This window comes from Melanerpes formicivorus, unplaced genomic scaffold, assembly GCF_026170545.1.
Source record: "Melanerpes formicivorus ecotype bairdi unplaced genomic scaffold, bMelFor1.0.p_v2 SCAF_55, whole genome shotgun sequence".
Classification (NCBI taxonomy): Eukaryota; Metazoa; Chordata; class Aves; order Piciformes; family Picidae; genus Melanerpes; species Melanerpes formicivorus.
Window position 1 is genome coordinate 4,247,596 of NW_027142407.1, and position 19,937 is coordinate 4,267,532.

Genomic DNA, 19,937 nt, shown 5'->3' on the forward strand with positions numbered 1-19,937 from the left:
AAGTTGGAACTGTTTGGCTGCTTTGTCATGGTTCACACTCAGAGTTCTGGTACTTAGCTATTTTTAGAGTAGCACACCTTGGTAAGCACTGCTGGGTTGCTTATTATTGTTCATATCACACTTGAAACAAGTAGTTTGAGCAACTGTGTATGTAAGCATTGCACCTGAGATGATACCTTCTGCTTTTTAATTATGACAGGTGTCAGCACTTTTTCACCTTTTGTAGATTCAGTGTGATGAGTACTGTACCAATACTGGGTAGGCCCTGGCACCATAAACAGGCTGAATACCTTGCTTTCATTTCTGAAAGCAAGACTACTCAGAATAGCTTATGATTATGTTCTGTCTAGTATTACAAGAGGAAGAAAAACAGTACCTACAGTACTAAAATGACTGAATTAATTGAGAAACAAGAAATTGAGCATTTTATTAGGTCACATTAGAGAAAAACACTGCACTGTCTGTTCTTGTTGAGTACCGTGTCCAGTTCTGGGCCCCTCAATTCAAGAGAGATGCTGAGGTACTGGAACATGTCCAGAGAAGGGGTGACAAAACTGGTGAACAGCCCGGAGCACAAGTCCTGTGAGGAGAGGCTGAGGGAGCTGGGGTTGCTTAGCCTGGAGAAGAGGAGGCTCAGGGCAGACCTTATTGCTGCCTACAACTACCTCAAGGGAGGTTGTAGCTAGGTGGGGGTCTGTCTGTTCTCCCAGGCAACCATCAACAGAACAAGAGGACACAGTCTCAAGTTGTGCCAGAGGAGGTTCAGGCTGGATATTTGGAAGAAGTTCTTCACAGAGTGATTGGCCATTGGAATGGGCTGCCCAGGGACGTGGTGGAGTCGCTGTCCCAGGAGATCTTCAAGGAAAGCCTGGATGAGGCACTTAGTGCCATGGTCTAGTTGACTGGATAGAGCTGGGTGATAGGTTGGACTGGATGATCTTGGAGGTCTCTTCCAACCTGGTTGATTCTATGATTTTTGATGCTTGTCACTGTGTTTATGATAGAGACCACTTATCATAAAATCATAGAATGGTCTGGGTAGGAAGGGATTTCCAAAGGTGTTCTAGTCCAACCTCCCCGCATTCAGCAGGGACATCCTCCACTAGATCAGGTTGCCTAGGGCTTTGTTGACCCTAATCTTGAATGTCTCCAGGGAAGGGGCTTCAACCACCTCCCTAGGCAACCTGTTCCAGTGTTCCACCATCCTCATAGTAAAGAACTTGTTCATAATACGCAATCTAAATCTGCTGTTCTCTAGTTTGAAGCCATTGCTCCTTCTCCTGTCACTGCAGGCCTTCGTGAACAGTCTCTCTCCATTCTTCATGTAGACTCTCTTCAGGTACTGGAAGGACACTATGAGGTCTCCCCAGAGCCTCCTCTTCTCCAGGATGAACAACCCCAGCTGCCTCAGCCTATCCTCATAGCCGAGGTGCTCCAGTCCCCTGATCATTTTCTTGGTCCTCCTCTGGACCCTCTCTGTCAGGTTCATGTCCTTCCTATATTGAGAGCTCCAGACCGTGTACACAATACTCCAGGTGAGGTCTCACCAGAGCAAAGTGGCAGAATCACCTCTCTGGACCTGCTGGTAAATTATCCTGAGGCTTGTGTGGCTTGCACTGGAGAGGGTAAAACAAAAAGGGAATTAAAAACTCCATGGCCTTCCTTTCAGTGTCAGGCTACTTCACTTACATCAGCAAAACCTGGTGTCTCTACGTTCTGTGTACTTTATGGTAAGGACTCTGCTGAGAAGATGGGATGCTGTCTTCCTCATCAGAGTTCAGGAGCTCTTATACCACTCTGTGTTGATTAGGAATTGTTGGATTTCCCCCACACCCCACCTTTTTTGTCCCTTAGACATGGTGTTTGTAATTCTAGAATGCCAGCATGTGAGGCCAATAGAAGTGACAAAGACAAAATGTAATGATTGCCTCTTTTGCAGTGAGCAGCTGACAGAACATATAATATGGTTTGAGCACAGTTTGTCACAGAAGGCTAAAATAGTGGTGAAGCTGTTTGCTTCTCCTCCTTTGGTCTAGGTCATGCCTGCTCCGAAAACATCTCTCATCCTAGCAATTGACCCTCCATGTCCACCATCTGCACTGCCTTAGACTACTGTGTGGTCATGCTTTGCCTTGTAACTAACTCCACAGCTCTATGAAAACCTATTTTGAATAGTCTTGAACAGAAAATACAGGAATTCTACATTGCAGTGTTGGTTTTGCTGTGTTGTGTTTTGTGGTGGTGGTGTTTTCTTGTTTGTTTTGGTTTTATTTGTTGTTATATTTTTTGTTGTTTTAAATAAAAACTAGTAAGTAAGTAAAGCAGCAGGGTGTGCGTTACTAGAGAGCTGGGAAATCTGATAAGGGGCAGCGTTGCTGGTACTTGAATTTGTTGCCTATAGGTTTCTGTGGAATGGTATTAACTCTGTAATGCTAGGTGGGGGGATTTCTTTAGTCTCTATACACTGTGTTTTTCTTTCCCCTGTATAGAAAACACTGTTAAACTTCAAAACTCAGTTTTGGTACTTTTTTATCACTCTTGGGCAATTTACTGCTTGATTGAGAAGCAATGAGTGCTCAGTTCATTGTTGCTGCTACTGTGATTATTTTTTTCCCCTTCAGTAAGATATAAATGGGATAACATTTCTGTCATTTAATACCTAGCTTTTGACCCTTGAACCCAGGACAGGGTGATGATGTCTGTTATCCCCTCACCTTCACTCACTTGGGTGTACTGACCAGCCATGCGGCAGTGTCGAAGACTTCTGCGCTGTATTTTTGCAGCTGTTACTTGTGAACTAGAGAACTAAGCTAAAATTTGTCAACTCCTTTATCTGTTTTCTTGTCGTAGAGTATCATGTAACTTCACTGATGAAAAGGAATCAATTCTGCTTACAAATTTGACAAACTTTACATGCTTTTCTCCCTCCTAGCCATCTGTGGACCTGGTTTGAACACTGAAGCTAAGAGATCATGGCATAGTTTACAGCACTGTTATAAACCGTGTTAGATCAGCTGCATATACCGACACTGACTTCTGTGCTTAGGACTGCTTTATCTTGTGGTAGTGGAAGTAAAGGAACTGTTCTTGTTGTACTGCAAAACTAACATCAGTGTACTTTTTGACTTCCAGGTTGCATCACAACGCATAAGCTCAGTGGATCTTTCGTGCTGCAGCCTGGAGCACCTGCCTGCCAACCTGTTTTATAGCCAAGACCTCACTCATCTCAATTTGAAGCAGAATTTCCTGAGGCTAAACCCTAGTCCATCTACAAGTAGAGCACTTAGTGAATTACAAAGGTAAAGTGAATAAAGTTCTACTGGTTTTCCTCTGTCCTTGTAGCTAAGTGACCACTGGTCTGTGGGCACTTTCCTAAAAGATTACTACCTCTGCTTGTGGAGGACTGGCCTGGCTGTAATGGCTTGAGAAATTGGTTAACTCTGTGTCTTAGAGACAGGCTAAGAAATTGCATAAGAAATGTAATGGTTTTATCTAAATGAAAGTTATTTTCAATCAAAAATTCAGCTTTCAGTATGTTGTTTTTGCCTACTGAGCAGGTTCTTCACTCTGTGGCTCCTGTAAGTGAATATGAGTTGATGAGCTGCCCATCAAAGGGAAGCATTTTTCTAATGTCCAGTCTAAACCTACCCAGTCAGAGCTTGAGGCTGTTTCCTTTGGTTCCATCACTAATTATCTGTAGTGAGTAAATGCACAAATACCTAGCAAGAAGGAAAGCTGTATCTGTTTGAAGTTTTAGTGACTCCCAGATCGAACATGTGTGCAAAGTGAGGGACACAGAAATGGGTAGATTCACACTGGATGTTAGGAGGAAGTTCTTCCCCATGAGGGTGGTGAGACACTGGCACAGGTTGCCCAGGGAGGTGGTAGAAGCCTCATCCCTGGATGTTTCTAAGGCCTGGCTGGATGTGGCTCTGAGCAACCTGATCTAGTGTAAGGTGTCCCTGCCCATGACAGAGAGGTTGGAACTGGATGATCTTGAGGTCCCTTCCAACCCTAACAATTCTATGATTCTAAGCTTAGTCATTCCTGGGAACACAACTTATTTGTCTGACTTTTTTTTTTCTTCTTTTCTTTCTAATCCAATTCCACAGAACTGTTTTCAGATCTTTGGGAGTTACGTGAGGTAAATCTCCAGTAGATAAACCCAGAGTCTTTTTTGCCCCTGTTCTTTCAGACCACTGCAAAGCAAGTACAAAATCTCTGCTGTTCTGTTATGGTGCTGTTGGCTTTTATACCAAATTCTCAAAGGCTAAATTGCAGCTGCACACAGGACACAGCACCAGTGAACCAATCTCAGAAGTGTATAAGGCTCCAACATAACTGTGAGCTTGGATGTTGTGAACAAAATGCATTGGTATTTATGTATCTACCCTTCCTCGTACAGCTTCTGGTTAGCAAGTCAGTCGAGGAAAATCTGTTTTGCTAGAAGCAGTTCGTGGTGCTAGCTGTTTCTCTTAATAAATGACCACTTTAAATTAAATTGTTAAATTTAATTGGTAATTTAACAAATGTTTGTGAGTGCCAGATGTCAAAACAAAAGGTATGCTGAAAGTAGAAGAAAATGTAGACTTAGGAGTGGCTGGATTATTGTAGTGAGACGCTGACGCACGCACTGGTGCAGACAGGAGCGGATTGGAGGCAAAAAAACCTCAAGAAAATTCCTACTTATGCAGTCACTACTTTCAGTTGTGAAAATAATGCCATTTATTGCATTTCTGTATAAAATTTTTAATCTTGCTCAGTCTATGGAGTAAGTGAAAAATCTCCATCTTGGGAAGTAAATTGCTGGTAGCGTGCAAAGGTACACAAATACGTAGCTCGACTTTTATTCCAGGTAGCTACGCTTTCACTTGATTCAGTGTCCACTTAAACTTCAAATAGTTGCTGTAGATACGCTCAGCTGTGATCTTTTGTAACTGAATTGGCTGAATGTTGAAAAAACACATATTCCTGGGTAAGCAGGAACAAAAGATAGGTAGCTGTATTTCGTCATATGTAGAGAAGTAGGCAGTCTGAAAATTCGCCTGTGTTAAAAACAAACCCACAACAGATGTTGGTACTTGTTCTCCCTCATGGTTGCTTTTTATAAAACTACAGCAAAGGGTGTTTTTCTTCTGGGGGATAGAGGAGATTCCCCAGTTGAAAGATTGCCAGTTGTTGCATTGTTAGAAGCAACTCACATGTCTTGTGATAAAATATCGCCTATGAGTCAGAATTTGCCTTTAAGCCCTTGGTGCTTTAGCTCCTCTATATTGCAAGTGGGAGCAACTGAAAACATTCTATTGTTGTAAGCTGTCACAAAATTTACTGTTTACACTCTTCATGTTGGTTGTTGGGGTTTGTTTATTTATTTAAAACCAAAACCATTAAGTTGCGTTTTCTTTGTACACTGTATTCCCAAACCCCACTTTCCCCTTACCTACAATGAAGCTTCATAGCTCTTGTTCTGAAACACTAAACAAGTTCAGCCCTAGTAGTTTTGCAGAGTGCTAGTGCTCTAGGTTTGAAGGAAATGAATAAGCCGTAGTCTGTCTTTACTTCTTTTCTGTTTCACTGACTAATAGTCAGTGGAATTGTTGGAGTGAGTCTAGAGGAGGGCTACAAGGATGATTCAAGGGCTGGAGCATCTCTGGTGTGAAGGTAAGTTGAGGGAGATGAGGTTGTTCAGCCTGGCTATGAGAAGACTCCGAGGGGAATCTTACAGCTGCTTTCCAATACCTGAAAGGAGCCTACAGGAAGGCTGGAGAGGGACTTTCCATAAGGATGTCTAGTGATAGGATATGGAAGAATGGTTTTAAGATGAGGGAGAGTAGGTTTAGACTGGATCTTGGGAAAAAGTTCTTTAGTACAAGGGTGGTGAGACTCTGGACTAGGTTGCCCAGAGTGGTCATGGATATCCCTCCCCTGAAGGTGTTCAAAACCAGATTGGATGAGACCATGAGTAAACAGGTTGAGTTGAAAGGCATCCATGCCCATGGCAGGGAGGTTGGAGTGGTTGATCTCTAAGGTCCCTTCCAACCTAAGCCGTTCTGTGCTTTACATGTAATAATTGCTGTCAGTGCTGTTGGAAAAAACCAAACTGTTGGCAACAGGAATACCATTTGGTTGTTAATGTTGAAAAGTTAAGTTGTTAGTATTTGGATTTTAATCTAAGTGTGTTGTAGATTAAAACAAAAAAAAAGGAGGGGGGTGGTGCAATATGCCACAGACTTTATTTTAATGATAAACAAAACAGTGCTTGCCAGTTGTATCTGAATTTATTTTTCTGTGGTTGTTAATTATGAACAGTAATTATATGGATTTTAATCTTAAGATCAGTTGGTATCTTTTCTCTCCTATAACTGTCTTTTCTGGCATCTCAGCTGAACCTCTTCTGGGCTAGTAGCAGTAACGAGAATTCACATCTATACAGTGTGAGAAAGCTGGAGAACTCTGACATTGATGCAAGTGCTTCTGAAGTCCCTTGCTACTTCCAACTATAGTACAGCTGGTTTTATATGGAAAGTCAACATTTGGGGGGCTGTCAAGCTAAACCCTCCTTACAAACCCCTTGAGCAGTAAACAAGTAATTCAAAATGGGGTCATTGCTCAGAGAACACTTAGGTCCTCAGACAGGGAGGGAGGAACAGTATTAGCAAGACAACTAGTATGGAGCCAGAAGACAAGCTTGCTAGAAGTTGGGATGAGATGTAGTTTCATCCTAGCCTGTCCTTGGGGATTGAAGAACAAGGAAGAAAGTCTCCAGCCTGCCATTTGGTTGATCTCAAAGTGCAATAATGTGCTGCTTGAGATTATTGCTTTTAGTGCATGAAACTGAGGTTAGTGAAGAAAATTCAGATGGATTAATGATATGCCAAATGCACTTTTTCTCCCTTGCCAGGCCCTGCAGGGCACTGCCAGTAGATGCATTAGGAAAGATTTGATCTTTCTTCTTTTCAAGAGGTTTTTGAATTTGTTTTGGGTTTTAAGGATGTTTGTTTTGATTGGGGGATTTTTTTGTTGTTGTTGGGGGGGTAGTTTTGTTGATTTTGTTGTTTGTGGTGTTTGTGGGTTTTGATTGTTTTGGGGTGGTTGGGGGTTTTGTTTGTTGTTTGGGATTTTTGGTGTGGTTTTTTTTTTTAAAGGGATGCTCTTCTGGAAAGGAATTTGCTTTTAAATACATACATTTATTGAAGTTATTCAAATGAATCCAGTTAATGTGGGAAGTGTGCTACCGCAAGGAATGGAGTGCCATTGTATGCTCCACAGTGTGGGAAGATGCTGGGAGCTTTCTCTCACATTCTGATGGTCTCAGAGCCAGGGAACCTTAACTTCTGTACTTCTCTTTTCAGTGGAAGCCTGAAGCATAGTCATCTAAGCAGCAGGGAAAGACATTGAGGTGATACTGACAACCAGCTGTGTAGTAGTAACAAACTCTGTCCAGTGTTTGCTGTAGTCTGGTGCTGTTTATTTTCTCAGCTCTGAAGTCTTGGCATATTTTAAAAGTATTTCTAATATTAAAGAAGACAGACTGAATATATTGTTCATGTAACAGCACTGCTTTTGTTTTATTCAGCTTGTAAAGGCATTGGAAGGAAGAATTTGGTTTTCTTAATGCACCCTTCCTACTCTTCATGGCTGGTTGTGTTCTATGTAGCTCCAGTGTACTTTTCTGAATTCAAGAAAAGCATCTTTGAATACTCAGCAAAAATCAGTGACATTTGATTAAAGAAATACAAACTGCAAAGTGACTGAGTTGCAAGTGACTAAGTGGGAAAGACTGCAGAATTGGTTTAATGCCTAAAGCGCAGTGGAGGTTTTTGAATGGGTAAATTGGATCACGTAAGGAATTGGTCCTTAGTATAGATAGGAGAAAAATAGATGGCAAGAAGCAATATGTTACAAAGAAGTGCTTTTAAAAATAATGTAGTCTAAAAGTAGAAATTACAGTTATTAATTAGATTCAGCTTAGTGGAACTGTTAGGCTGAGTACAGCAATCTCTCTTCCAAATAATGCTTCAAAACGCATCAAACTTATTTATGGAATTCGATTTCGGTGTGGCAGCCTACTCTGATTTACTTCTCTGTTGCTTTCTGATACAGCTTCCAAAGTAAGGGGTTTGTTTTCATGTATTTAAATATGTTTCAGTTTGGAGATCCACCACTAGCTAATTTTTTTTTTCCTATTTCACATAAAATTTTCCAATATAGAGGAGAACATTTTTTCACTTTTTTCCTAGGAATTTTCTATTGGCATAAATGGTAGTGAAGATCCAAACTGCAGCTATTCATCTGCTTACTATTTTTTTTTTTTTTCCCCTCCTTTTTTTCTTTTCCTCATAGTATCAGTCAGGGTTGGAAGGGACCACAAGGATCATCTAGTTCCAACCCCCCTGCCATGGGCAGGGACACCCCACACTAGATCAGGCTGGACAGAGCCTCATCCAGCCTGCTCTTAAACACCTCCAGGGACGGGGCCTCGACCACCTCCCTGGACAACCCATTCCAGGGCTTCACCACTCTCATGGTGAAGAACTTCCTCCTCATGTCCAGCCTGAATCTCCCCACCTCCAGCTTCATTCCATTCCCCCTAGTCCTATCACTACCTGAGATCCTGACAAGTCCCTCCCCAGCCTTCCTGTAGGCCCCCTTCAGATACTGGAAGGCCACAATTAGGTCACCTTGGAGCCTTCTCTTCTCCAGACTGAACAGCCCCAACTCCTTCAGTCTGCCCTCATAGGAGAGGTGCTCCAGCCCTCTGATCATCCTTGTGGCCCTTCTCTGGACACGTTCCAGCATGTCCATATCCCTCTTGTAATAGTTGCTCCAGAACTGGACACAGTACTCCAGGTGGGGTCTCACCAGGGCTGAGTAGAAGGGAAGGATCATCTCCCTTTACCTGCTGGCCACACTTCTCCTGATGCAGCCCAGGATCTGATTGGCTTTGCGGGCTGCAAGTGCACATTGAGAGCTCATGTTGAGCTTTTTGTCCACCAGCACCCCCAAGTCTCTCTCCTCAGGGCTGCTTTCCAGCCGGTCACTGCCCAGCCTGGATTTGTGCCTGGGATTGCCTTCTCCATGGTGTTTAAGAAAGGAAGATTGAAAGTAAAATTCAGATAAATATGATCTTGTATTTATTCATTCAGGTAATAGAGAAATTAATAATGAATGGATGAACTCATTCAAGTTTCTTTTGACTTTGTCAGAATCAGTCTTTGCCCTCAAAATAAGTAACCCTCTTTCCTCAGATGACTTGATTCCATATGGTTTTGTGTGGTGAGATGTGATTTACTTGGTTTCTGGATAAACAGGAGTCTTTTACAAAGGAACTGTGTGGAAAACACAAGCAGAGCTCCTCCATCCTCTTCTCTAATCTGTTGAAAAATATTCAGTGCCCAAGCAGGGGAGGGCTGCTACTGACTTCAGTTAGGCACGGCCTTCACCTGATGTGTCCAAGTGAATCTCCCTACCTGTTGCAGAAAGTCTGTTCACTGCTCTTGACAAATTCAGCAGGGCAAGAGGGCCAGAGGAGTTTCTTTTAATTGTCTGATTTGAGGCTTTTACAGTGACACTGTTCCGGGAAGGGAAATGCTAGGACAGCTTTTCTGGTGCTAGGGGCTAGCTGCTCCCATAAGCAAAAAAAAAAGTCGGTGGGGAATCTGACCCTACTGGAGAAAGGCAGTGAAGGGAACCTTTTGTTTCCAAGGAGGAAATCAGTGTCTTGGGTTTACAGGGAAATTGTCTTCTTGATAAAGTTAGTGGCCAAAGTAGCAGGCATCCATGAAGATTGCAAGTTGCAGTTGAGCTCCAGCACTTGCACAATGCTGCTAGGCAAGTGCATCGATGTGCTTGGAAATGATGCTGAAACTAAGGGACAATTGTGCTGCTGCTTGAAATGGTGTTCAGGTGCAACCACAGCATAGTCATGAGACAGACCACATACTGGAGACAGTAGTAAGAAAGTAATTGGTTCCTTTGACCAGAGTCCCTTACTAAGTCATGTCTTCTGTATGGGGTGGTGTAGAATAGTGCTTTTTCATGGCTTCTGGTAAGAATAGGGCAAGAACGGTTTTGTCAGACAAGTATGTTGTGGCTGCATTTCAATGATAGCATATGACCAGTTCAAATATACAATTCTTCCCCTCCAAACATAAATCCTGAACTGCGTAATGAAAATCCCTCTGCTGTGCATATTGGCTAGATCTGAATTTGAAATTAGCATGTCAGCTCACTGCTGTGATACAAACTTCTCTTCGTAGTCTCTCTCCTCGTCTTGCATATGTCAAACTAAAACCACTCCCGAGGTGGCAGCTTCAAGATTAAGTGGGCATTCTGGGACTCAATTATGGCAATTAGTGTTCGGTCATATTGCAAGTTTAAACCCAAGGGTTGACCTGTTAACATTTTGCTCTAGCTTGAAGTAGGACTGTTTCTTTCTAGAGAAATGAGGGGGTATATATTGGTTAAAACAGGCATCCTAGTAAGCTACCTGAACACAGCATGTTGAGAGATGCTGTTCTGCAGGTCGACTTTTTAGCACATAACAAAGTTTAGAATGGGGGAGGGAGGGAGGGAGAAGAGCAAGACAGGCATGTGTGTGGACTTGACATGAGGTTATTAAAATGTCATGCCTCAAATAAGCAATGTTGTGCCTTTTCTCCTTTCTAGAAATGCCATGGGGACAGCATCCATATGTGCCCCTGCTTCTGGTAGGACTAAAGATTTGGGTGTGAGAAAACAGCCAAGATGTTGCTCTGTAAAATCTATTTAAAGAATGACACTGTGCAAACTCAGCAGTAAGAGAGAACTTGAGCCTGTAAAATACTTATCTCCTACCTTATTTCTGTTGCTGCTACAAGTGGTACTGGTGCTACTGACTATATATCCATGTAGATATAAAGAGCACTGTAAACTGTTATTCTTTGACCTGATTCGGGGGCCATTGGGTGATGAATGAAGTCACAAAGCCCCTTGCTGTATAGCAACGAGATTCCAGAAATGCAGAGAGCAGAGACTCTCAGAAGTCTTCCCAGAAGTCCTTTATTGCTGCATTGTAGAATCCCTAGCATTACAGAATTTCAGGGCCCCACTTGCAGCAGAAGTCACAGAAGCCCTTAACAGACGAAGCAGCTAATGGAAGTCCCGAGCATACCCCTCACAGCATCCCTACACCAAAGCCTAGCCAGTAGAAGCCAACTAACAAAAGCAGGAGTCCCTAGCAGCCCTAACTGAAGCTGTTCCTAATATAAGTCCCTAATTCCCAATAACTATTGCTCAGAGTGGCTGTTTATGTATCTTTTGTTATCAATCACTTAACCAGTAAAATCCAACCACATAAAATCTTTTCCCAGCAAGAGGTGCCAGCATGTCAAGGAGGTGGCTTTTGCAGCATGTTCCCATCAAAAGGTGCCAACGTGAGAACATTGTTCTTGGCACACATGGAACATTGCTGTTTTGCTCTAGGCAGTGTGCTAAGGAATTGGTCAGCTAAGGAATCGTGCACTCTGCACACGTCCAGCAGCTGCTCTCAGAGCAGTAGCTGCAACAGTAAACCATTCAGCGTTTTGAATGTGCAGCATGACACTGCTCCATAATGAAAAAGCCACCAACCCATTTGCAGTGTGGAAAGTGGGAAGTGAGTGGCCAAAGATGAGAGGTAAACTTCAATCCTGACTTTGAGCAAATGGCTTGGTAATGTTCTGTACTCGTCTGTTCTCTGTGAGAAGAAATGTGACTAGCATTTTGTAAATGAACATGTTTACAAAGGAGGAAGAAAATATCTTTCTTTCCAGCTGTCTTAAATTAATCTCTTGACTAAGCTTATGGTGTCTGCCTGCCAGTTTTTCTTGAAAAGTGCTTTAAGAGTGAACTCTGCTTTGTGGATTATGTGATGTACTCTTGTACTCGTGTGTGTGTTGTCAGCCCCTGTATGAATATGTCCAATACTAGATGTGCTGCTCACCCTCACGTACAATATAGACTTGTTAACCAGTTCAGTTGGTGTCCTTTGTAGTTAGATTACTCTCAGAAGACCACTAATAAACACATAAACTACCCCATTAGGGTAGTAGAGGTGTAATCCAGGCACATTTTGGTGGGATGTTTTGTTTTCCTCTTTGGCCTAGGACAATTACACACAGGAATATGCGCAGAAAACCTGCAAGATGAACACTGCATTGGACTTCATGTACTTCTGGCTTCCTTTATAACACTACTCTCTTCCCCACCCCTGTCATCTTTCCTCTTTCTAGTAGCTTGATCTTCTGTAATAGCACCTTGAGGTTGTGTTCGAGGTATTCTAGCAGGTAGTTCTCACTTTTTTAGTGGGCAGAAGCCCTGAGACTGTCCTTCTGGGAGTCCAGAGCAGCACAGGAAAAGGCTGTACCCTTGCTGTTGATTATTAAATGAGTTCTTTTTTCATCACTTCCAAATTGGAATAATTGCATTTTGATGTTTCTTCATCATCCTAGTTATTTTGACTTAATCTTCCTAGCTTCACTACTATTTTTGCACTTACTTAAATACTTAAAAAAAATTACTTCTGAAGGCCTTTGAGTCTGCACTTTACAGCATTCTTGTTGGTATTTGGGACTGACTTTCAGTAAGATGCAGGCCAGCTATTTAACCACAGAATCATCCCAGTTTTCAAGGCAATATATCTGTGGCCTAAATCTACAATTATATCCAAGATCAATGTGAGTGTGAGTTACAGGTCCAAGATTTTTAATCCCTTTCTCCCAGCCTAGAGGACTAGGAAGATACAGTGTTTAAAACAGGCATTTATTTTTTTTCTAACTAGCTTACCCTAGTTTCCTTTTTATTTTACAGTTCTCCCTCTAGAGATACATTAGTCATTGTTTCTGCACAGGAACATTTTTCCCTGCAGCAGTAATTTGATTGCAAGACTTAATCTAACTCTGTTCCAAACTTCTTCTGCCTCCAGCATGGCACAGGGTGTTCAAAATCCATGATAACTCTAGCCACGACTTTTCCATTTTGTTTTCTTCCATCTTTGCACCAAAGTACTAATAGAAAGCACTGAAATACATGGTGCAAAGGTGCTGCTGAAGTTCTCATATTGACTTTGTCAGTGACATGAGTTTGATTTAGGCAATACTAAAGATGTGTGCCAGTTGATTGCAGTAGCTGGCAAGGATTGTAAAGGATTTTAAAGTCTTCTGGCATTAAAACTCTTTAACCGTTTAATGCTTGGTGCGTTTACTGTGTTTCCCCTTTGGAGGAGGACAAAGTGCTTTGAGGTGGAATGTGCTGGGCCGGTGCAGAGGTTGTGGACACACTGGCACATGCAGTGAGGGATTACTTTCATGTGGAATAGCATTGTTCATAGGTGCAGTTTTGCTTCTGTCATCGTATTATGTGAAAGCCTGCTCGCACAAGTAGAGGACTTGGGCCTTAACAAAGGGAAAACCAAGTCTAAATAAAATGTCCCGGTGTAAACCATGCCAGAAAAGAAACTTCCTCCCATCTATCAGAACCTGACTCAGATCTTTTAATTCATCCTTTACTCCCCTTCAGGCATACCTCCCAGAGGTTGTTAGGCAACCATCAGAATGTTGCTGAACATGCAGGCTGGATAATCGGATTGTCCCTTTCTTGCGTTTTTTGTTGGAATGATCTTAGTCATCTTTAATAAGGCAAGCACAAGCAAGTTGCTTTGTTGGCTGATGTGATAAATCAAAGGACTTGCCAGAGTTTCATGGCAAGTCAAAGACAAAATTTTGAACTTTCTACGGGCTTCAGCATTGTATTTAAGCAATCACTCAGCACCGGTGAGGCTGCACCTTGAGTACTGTGTTAAATTTTGGGTGCCACAGTATAAGATGCATCAAAGTGCTGGAGCAGGTTCAGAGAAGAGCAGCAAAGCTGGCAAAGGGTCTTGAGAATAAGTCTTAGGATGAGCAGCTGAGGGAACTGGAGTTTAGTCTGAAGGAGGCTGAGGGGAAACCTCATCACTCTCTGGAACTCCATGAAAGGAGGCTGTATAGAGGTAGGTTTTGGTGTCTTCTCACAAGTCACAACTGATAGGACAGGAGGAAATGGCATCAAGTTACACAGGGGAGGTTTAGGTTAGATGTTAGGAAAAGCTTCTATACCAAAAGGATTATCAAAGACTGTAAGAGACTGCCCTGGGATTTTTCATTCCTGGATGTATTTAAAAGCCATCTACATGCTCAAGGATATGGTGGTGTAGTGGCCCTGGTAGAGTTAGATAATGGTTGGACTTTTCCAACCACAGTGATTCTGTGAGTGCTTAAGAATTTTTCTCTGTTACTACAGAAGACTTGCTAAATTCTGCTTTAATTCAGCACATTTCCCAGTTGTACTCAAACCAACCTATTCTAATGATTAGGATTTGTTGTTGAAATGCAGTATCTACTCACATGAAGGGAGCTGAGCTGCACCACAAAAGTGTATTCTTCAAACAGGCTGAGAATTTCCTCATGAAATGAATGAACTCTTACCAGCGGTGTTGAACTTGAGTGTCTTAGCAGTTCCATGAGTTGTTCCAGGTACCTGAACTGAAAATACTTGTGATATGCACTTATGTAACCAAACTTACCTTATTGCATGGCAGATTGGTGTGCTTTGTACTCCATTTATTTGTCTCCTTTATTTATTTTCTGTTTCCTGTGTTTTATCTTGTAGATTCACCAAGTTGAAGAGCCTTAACCTTTCCAATAATAATTTAGGAGACTTCCCAGTGGCAGTCTGCAGTATCCCAACACTCACTGAGCTCAACGTGTCCTGCAACGCCCTCAGAAGTGTGCCAGCAGTTGTAGGCGAAATGCACAAGCAAGTACTTTCTTAACTTACTGTACACAGCCTGATAAAGGCAACAAGCAGCTCCATGACTGTACATAAGCTTGCTCTGAGAAATTATTCAAACTTACTGGATTTTGTCAGAGCAGACTGCCTTGTAGGTCTGTATGGCAGAGGAACTGTGGATGAGGGGAAGCAGACTTCGTGTCTTGAAGCACTTCCACGCCCCAGCATTTCACACAATGGTCACCTTCACAGTGAACATCTTTCAACCTGCTTGCTTCTGTGCTTCAGCCATCACACAAGCCACAGATCTAGAGATCTTTGGTGGTACAACTGTCTAACATAGCCTATGTCTCGTAGCTCCTGAGGCTTTTAATTGTTTGGTCGATTATCTTCTGTAGCAGATGTTGAAGTGTTGCTGCTTAACATTTATCTTCTGCCCTTCTGTATGGTTTATGTCACTGTAACTGAAACAGATCTGTGTGTTTAAATGGGATTTAACAGGTCACTCACATTTATTTCTTGCTCTCCCTTCCCCTCTGTGGCTTTTAATAGCTTGCAGACATTTTTACTGGATGGCAACTTTCTCCAGTCCCTTCCTGATGAACTAGAGCATATGCATCAGCTCAGCTACGTGAGTTTGTCCTTCAATGAATTCACCGACATTCCAGGGGTGCTGGAGAAACTGACTGCCATGGATAAGCTATGTATGTCAGGAAACTGCATGGATACCCTCAACCTACAGGTGTTAAAAAGGATGCCTCATATTAAACATGTGGATTTAAGGTAGGTATTTGGAAAAGAGGAAAAAATGAGTGGATCTAAGTTACTGATTTTGAAATAATTGGATGTTGAAATAAGTTGAGGAGCCAGTGAGGAAAGGTGCTACACTGGATCCTGTTCTCACCAACAAGGGAGGGGGTGGTGGAGAATGTGAAACTTGAGGGCAGCCTTGGCTGCAGTGACCACCAAATGGTGGAGTTCAGGACCTTTAGGGCAACAAGGAGAGTTAAGCAGCAAAAGAGCAGGCTTTGGCCTCTTCAGAGGTCTGCTAGAGAGAGTACCATGGATAACGCACTTCAGGATAGACGGTCCCAAGAAAGCTGGTGATATTCAAGGATTACCTCCTCTAAGCCCAAAGTGATGTGTCCCAGCAAGAGGAAGGCAGGCAAAAGTGCCACATGGCCTGCATGGATAACACAAAAAGGAGGCCTACAGATGGTGGAAGCAAGAACAGGTATCCTGGGAGGAGTATAGGGAACATCTCTCAGTAGCCAGAAACCAGACTAGGAAAGCTAAAGCCCGGGTAGAATTAAATCTGGCCGGGGACATCAAGGGCAACAAGAAAAGCTTCTATGGGTATGTCAACGATAAAAGAAAGATTAGGGAAGATGTGGGCTCTCTCCAGAAGGAAATAGGAGACCTGATCACCTGTGGAGAAGGCTGAAGTACTCAACAACTGGTTTGCTTCAGTCTTCACTGGCAAGGGCTCTCACCAGACCACCCCAGTTAAACAAAAGAAAAGCAAGAGCTAGGAAAATGCAAACACTTCCACTGTAAGTGAAAGTCAGGTTTGAGACCATCTGAAGAATCTGAAGCTGCACAGGTTAATGTGAACTAACAAGATCCATCCATGGATCCTGAGGCAACTGGTGGATGAAGTTGCCAAACTTGCTTTCCATCATATTTTCAAAGCCATAGCAATGTAGTGAAGTTCCCCCAGACTGGGAAAGTGGAAACAGCCTCTGTTTCCCTAAAATGAATGAATTCTGAAGCATTTTGGTGGGGTTAAAGTACGTTTTTGGTTTTGTATGTATGTTAAAAGCAAGTAAATAAATTTTGCCTCAGATTAGGGATGCTGTGGTGGAGCTGTGAGTTCCAACATGGTGCAGTTCTAGCCCTCTTGTTGTCTGCCGTATCCTTTCTGCCCCGAGCAGTGAAGAGAGTTCCTTGTGACTCTACCTGGAATAAGTGACTGTCAGGTGTTTGTAAACTCTGCTTGCTGCACAGTTGAAATGCTTTGCTTTGCTGAAATCAGAAGGAATCACTGCTTGTAAATTAAAACCAGAAAAAGTAGGTCATGTCTTGGAGGGGAAACATCACCCGTTTTCTTTTAACTGTGAAATGTAGCTGTTCTGAAAACACAACTGTTACATAGAGGGCATCTCTCTGAAACTGGGAGAGCCAATAGAGCTGTAGGTTTTTGCCCTTATCCTTAATGGGCCAGCAGATGTTGCTATACTGATTTTCAGTGTTCTACTCGGAGCTGGGAATTTCCAACTGACCTCTTTGGAGTGCTCTGTGGTCTCAAACTCTACTGGCTTAGAGATAATTGCATTCAGTTGTAACTTCTGGCAAAGTTGCTGAATATTGGCATCCTTGATGCGCTGCAGTGAAGATGTGATAAAACCTGTTCACTTTATCTGACAGACCCACATGCCCTGGGGTTTTGCTTTCTTTTCTTTACCAACCCTTTTCAGGTCTCTGAATTTGCTTGCTGTGGAACATGGCAGCATGAGAGGTGAATATATCAGACCTCATAAATCTCAATTTGGCCTTTTTTTGGAGGCAAGAGACTCCAGTATCTTCAGGTTACTCCTCTGCCAGGCTTTTCCAGCAGATGTGTGTGATAGGCCAGCAGGACCTGTAGAGGTTTTGCTCTTTTCCAAACTGTCAGGCACAAGTTAACTGCCAGGTCATCTGTTATTTTTATAGACACAATAACATCAATACTTACCTTCATGCAGAGCTTTTCATCAATAGTTTTCAGTGTAGTTTAGAAAGGAGCCAGTCGTTGTTATTCCGTTGTCACAATAAGTAGAACAGCAGAGTGAATGCATCCAGCATGTAAATTATAGTAACAAAGGGGAAAATGCTTGAAGTCAACCTTGATCAGAACCCAGAGGCATGCTCATTTAATCCAGTGCAACTGATTGTAGAGTTGAGCATTGATTTGTAAGTACCACGTACCTACACTTAAAAATCTCCCTTTTTGTTTGCAAGATTGAATTCAATTAGGGGATTGGAGGCTGCTGAAATAGATTTTCTGCATCATGTGACCCAACTGGATCTCAGAGACAATAAGCTTGGGGAGTTGGATGCAACGATTTTTAACAACGTTGAAGTGTTACACTGTGAAAGGAATCAGCTGGTGACCCTCAAGATCAGTGGATATTTTCTCAAAGCACTGTATGCTTCCTCAAATGGTAAGTGCCTTTTTTTCAGGGCAGCTGGGGTGCTGTCTTCCAGCTTCTGGCTTTGTACCTGACTCCCTGTGGGATGCCTGTGGAGTGCAGTGCTTATAACCAGGAGGAACTGGGAGGCTCTTGACATGACCCTTGGATGAAAAGGTTTCACACATGCTGTGTCATGCTGCTAGTGGTTCTGAGCTTCAAAACTGGCTTGGAGCTATGTGGTGGTCTGGATTTTTGCACCACACAGCAATTTGGAATTTACCCCAAGGAGTAAATTACTACACCACACACACTACACAGAATTTAGGAAGTTAAATGAAATGATTATTTACAAAAACAAACTAAATATAAAAGCATAAAAGGGTAATAAAGATCTACAAAAGTGTCTTTACATAGCTGTATAACTCAACAACAGCACAACACCCTCCCTGTACGCCCTGCTGTACACAGCAGCCTGAAGGCCATGTTGCCTTACCTCCCCCACTGCACCACTGCAATAACCCAAACAATGGTTGGTGGAGAAAAGTAAAGGCAAATTCTAAGAGCAAGGAGGGAAAAACAGGAGAGAGAGCAAGAACATGCTGTAACTCCAGGTATTTGCAGGTGAATGGGATAGGATAAATGTGTTTTGTAGTATGTTGTCCATCCCTCTGGGGAATTGTTCAGCCCATTATGTTCTGGAATTCTCTGGAAAACTTTATCATATATTCAAACTATAACAAGATAACGATAGGCTAATTATTTGGAGGTCTCAAAACTGAAAGTCTTAGAATTTGGGCTGAAATCCCTCTCTGTCTCAGCAAGGAAGGATCTTGAAGTCACCAGCTCTTCGTGTTGTATTAATGTTTTGCTTTACTAAGGCAAAGAAGGAATTTATTGCTTCTCCTTGGAGATGAGAAATTTGAATACATGGCTGTTTGTGAGACAAAATAAAACAATATCTATTTTTGCTACTTCTTCTAGCTTGCTTACTCTGGCCAGGAAACTACAAAATCTGAGTAACTTATTTTGTATTGAATAATACAGATAATGCAGGCTTTTCCAGCTGAATGACTCCTGTGTTCCCTGAATAGGATTTGTTTGATCTGTCTCTGGAAGCTGCTTAAAATACTCTGTTTTCACCACCTTTTTTTTTATTGTTATTTATTGTTTAGAGTAGTTTGGTATGGAATAAACAAAATGAAAGCTCAGAGAGCTGTGTGATTTTGATGAACAGTCTGAACTGCCTTCAAGAGGCTGTCATCTTAATGATATCCAAGCCTGTGTCTTCATTAAGTATTCATGCCAGGCTCTTTGTAGCTGAGAAAAGTTAACATAATCTGAGCATGTGCTGTGCAATGTGAGCTGAGAACCCAACTCAACCCCTATCTTGCAATCAACTGCCTGTTTGGTCTTGCTGTTCTTCCTGGCTATCCTCTCTGCACCCTCAGCTGCCTTGTCTTACCTTCCAAAGGCACCATGATGCTTGTTACACTTCAGTAGATTTTCCATAGGCCTGAATAGGTACCTGCTGGTTTTGTTTCAACCTTAATGCTAACCATTAGCTATCTAAGGATATGAAATGCTGTTGAAGCAATCAGTATATAGGATTACTAGTGGTAGTTGAGATGCTATGAGAGGTTTGTAAAGCTACCTGCAACCAGGAACTCTGCAGGGACATGGAAGCTTGTGTAGTGTGTTGAAAAATATTCTGGATCTTGTCATGACTTGCAGCATTCTCCTGTTCCAGAATGGGGGAATCTTACTCCCCATGACTCTACCATTAACAACCAGTGAAAAAACCAGAGCATGTTTGTGACTGACTGCTCTGGGCAGAGGTTGGCAGAAGTAAGAGCTTTGGAATAAAAATGGAAAAAATGAGTATTTGCCATGCAAGTTTAAAACTCCTTCAGTTTCTCCTCTACTCAATTGTACTGTGTCTGTCATAGCAAGTGCAGTGTATTAGAGCAAATGGACTTA

The 19,937-nt window shown here is 42.3% G+C and overlaps 1 protein-coding gene across 1 annotated transcript in view; it reads left to right on the forward strand.

The window, feature by feature from the left end:
* Positions 1–19,937, forward strand: part of PHLPP1 (PH domain and leucine rich repeat protein phosphatase 1) — a 146,465-nt gene that overhangs the window by 93,783 nt on the left and 32,745 nt on the right. Inside the window, exons 4-7 of the mRNA XM_068161014.1 lie at positions 3,133–3,299; positions 14,668–14,814; positions 15,340–15,570; positions 17,788–17,990. Of these exons, the coding sequence (XP_068017115.1) occupies positions 3,133–3,299; positions 14,668–14,814; positions 15,340–15,570; positions 17,788–17,990 (748 nt within the window). The remainder of the gene's footprint in view (positions 1–3,132; positions 3,300–14,667; positions 14,815–15,339; positions 15,571–17,787; positions 17,991–19,937) is intronic.